General features: G+C 37.2%; 1 protein-coding gene across 1 annotated transcript in view; it reads left to right on the top strand.

Annotated features, from left to right (window-relative positions):
* syn3 (synapsin III) overlaps window positions 1–3,071 on the top strand; it is a gene marked incomplete at its 5' end in the record, with an annotated part of 124,157 nt that overhangs the window by 101,475 nt on the left and 19,611 nt on the right. Inside the window, 1 exon segment of the mRNA XM_032504669.1 lies at window positions 2,819–2,961. Within this exon segment, the coding sequence (XP_032360560.1) occupies window positions 2,819–2,961 (143 nt within the window).

Below are 3,071 nucleotides of genomic sequence, written 5' to 3'. Positions count from 1 at the left end.
ATGCACGCTTGGTGCCGCCCCTCGAGATGGGCAACTTTCATTACTCAATGCCCTCAATCTTTCTGGATATCCAGGCTATAATCCCCATAGAATCACCCAGAAATCCAACAAACCTAAATGAAACTAAAGACTTTAACACAATCCTACTAATTTTATATGTTATATGTTATCAAATTACTTCATAATCTTTAATTCTTTTAGATTTTAAAGATTTTTGAAACTCAAAGACGTACACATTTTCAACTCACTGAGTTAATTATATAATTGAACCCCCAAAACAGAAACACATCTATATTTTACATTAGTTCTCACTTTACCAATTTCAAAGCTAGAGCATTGTCTTGAATTATAAATTCTTTTTCATAATCAAAAAAAGAAAATACAGACAGTAGGGCCGTTGTTCACAACTCAAAAAAGTATTTTCAAAGTTTTTAAATATACTTACAAGATCTGGAAATTTTAGGATTCTGGAAGTTGATTAGATGATTAACAATAACAAGATTTATGTATTATTCTAATAGTTCTCTTCTGAAGTTAAATTATAGGATACATATTTGTTTTGTATGCATTTTGTATATTTCCACACAGTATGCCATATATGCCATTGCAAGTGGACAATACATATATGCAGACATGTCTTACACAACAAATCCCTTACTTAGGTTAAGATAGTTATACACCTAGATTAAAACTGAATTTAATTTACGTTGGTAGCCAATAAGCCAAAATTAGCAAAAATAAGCTATTGGCTATACCAGACCAAGTAGTAGCTGTAGCAGCAAAACACCTGAGTGTACTGAAGTGAACATGGGTGTGTTATATTTCCTAGCAATTTAACTTTCTAAGAGAAAGAGCTATGTTATACTAATTTGGTTAGCATGCTAAAAAGCTAGCTAGCTCTGACCCAAACATGCTGTTTCAACAGGAAATGCATAAATTTGATCAGTGTGACAAACACTAATACCATTTACTGTGGCGTCTACAGTACTTGCTATTATAAGCAAGTGGTACCATCTGCTTGTCTGCTAGCTAGGGTGCATCCACTGAAATAAGATATATTCAGGACCTAACTAAAAAGCAAGCATTATCTAAACTCAAAATTAATGAGATAATAAATAAAACAGAGACCAGCTGTTATAAAGTTTGAAAGACAACATCAGCTGTTCTGTAATAACTGAGCTTCATGGAGGCCACAGTGTGTGCTGTATTACTGCTGTACCCTTGGCCTTCAACTCTAGGAAAAATGGTTCTTACATTTAAAATCTGTTTATCTGACATGTACTTTATCAGCTTAAGAAATAAATAAAAAAATTGCTAGTCTGCCCTCTGAGCTCATCTGACAACATCTTTTCATGTGGGTTCCAATAAGAGTTTTCTTTTTATCACCAATCAAAGTGACAACACTGTTTACTGGACCACATTAACCATCAAAGTTGCCCATCCTTCCTTTAAACATATAAACCTACTTTTGTTGTTTCAGAACCATTCACGCTCTTACTCATTTGTTTTCCCACTGTGGGTTCTCTTGTTCGTTTTCTTCAATTTCTTTTTTTATTGTTTTCTAGGATTTGTTTGTGTCTTTGCACTTAACTTAAACCTTTATTAACACAACAATAAACTGTTAACTAAGACCTCACATATCGTCACTGGTAGATAAAAGTGTCAAATGTCCATTTGTGCTTCCCATTCAATGCTCCATATTGGTCAGTATCAGTATGACAGCATTAGTATGTCACTGAGCGTTTTTTTGCATAATCTATGGCACAATATTCTTTTATGTCAATCTAGCAGTGAGATAGTACTCTGAACCTTAGAACTGCAACTTTTTATTGTTGAGTTCTACAGAATCTGTCCTTAAATCATGCAATTTGCCAGGCTCTGATTTGAGGATTTGAACAGGGAGTGGTTGATTTTTGCAAATCGCATTACAGGCTGGAGGTGGTGCCAGAGGAGCGAAATTTTTTTTTTTTTAAATGACCTGTTTCATGTAGTACTACTCGAATATGGGGTCAGTTTCAGAAAACATGACAGAACGTTAGTTAGTTTTGTAAGTCTTACCTACCGTATCATTAAACACACCTTTTTAGAAGAGCAAAACAGAGTGAAGAGTTTAAACCCCGGAGGAGTAAACCAGGGCTTTCTGGTTTCACTATCTGGTTCCCACCGTGTAGATCTGGGATGATACCAGTTAGAGGGATGGTGATGAGTGAGTGGACGCTCTGGACTGAATCATTTTGCATCTTAGACACTGAGTTGTGACAGCCACATTTAAGATGCCCCATTTCCCATAACCTGATGGAATACACCTCATAAATCTGTGTACCAACGTAGTGATAAGACACAGAAAAAGAGCACCACCTACAGAAACATCATCCACAGACAATCCAAAGAAGAAGACATCAGAAGACCAATGATAGCCTCTGTATTTAAGATAGTGTGTTGATAGAAATACACAAGGGACTGAGGGGCAACTAGTAGTTTCTTTTCCATGTTTCAATGTCACACCTCATCATTACCTAATTATCTAAAAGTTATAGGGAAAATACCTTTGAGTTTTATGTAAGAGCCATGTTTTGTGTTGATGGGTTCCCATTGCGTCATTTACCCTCAGTCTGTGTGTATAGTGTACAGTCTAATCCCTTGGAAGTGAGGTTATGCAGTTCAAGGCTGCCTCTGGCAATGTTTCCATCCAGGGACCTTTCATTATCCCGCCAGTGTACAAGTGTGAAATTCCTGTGGGATTCTAAGCGCCCACCACCAGCTTTGACGACACGCTTTTTAATTAGCCCTTCTCTAACGAGTGGCGTCTCTCCCACAGATCAAAGTGGAAAACCAACAGGACTTCCAGGACATCACCAGCGTGGTGGCTCTGGCCGGGACCTACGCCACCACTGAGCCCTACGTCCAGTCCAAGTATGATATCCGCATCCAGAAGATCGGCAACAACTACAAGGCTTACATGTAAGAGGATCACACCTCCAAAATCGTACATTTGACAGTTGGGGCCAACAAGGTCAAAGAATGTAACTTTACGTAGATTTCAATTCAATTTTATTTATAGTATCAATTCT

This window comes from Etheostoma spectabile, chromosome 23 (assembly GCF_008692095.1).
Source record: "Etheostoma spectabile isolate EspeVRDwgs_2016 chromosome 23, UIUC_Espe_1.0, whole genome shotgun sequence".
NCBI lineage: Eukaryota > Metazoa > Chordata > Actinopteri > Perciformes > Percidae > Etheostoma > Etheostoma spectabile.
The sequence above is the reverse complement of the archived record's forward strand: the minus strand, read 5'-3'. Positions and strand labels throughout refer to the sequence as shown.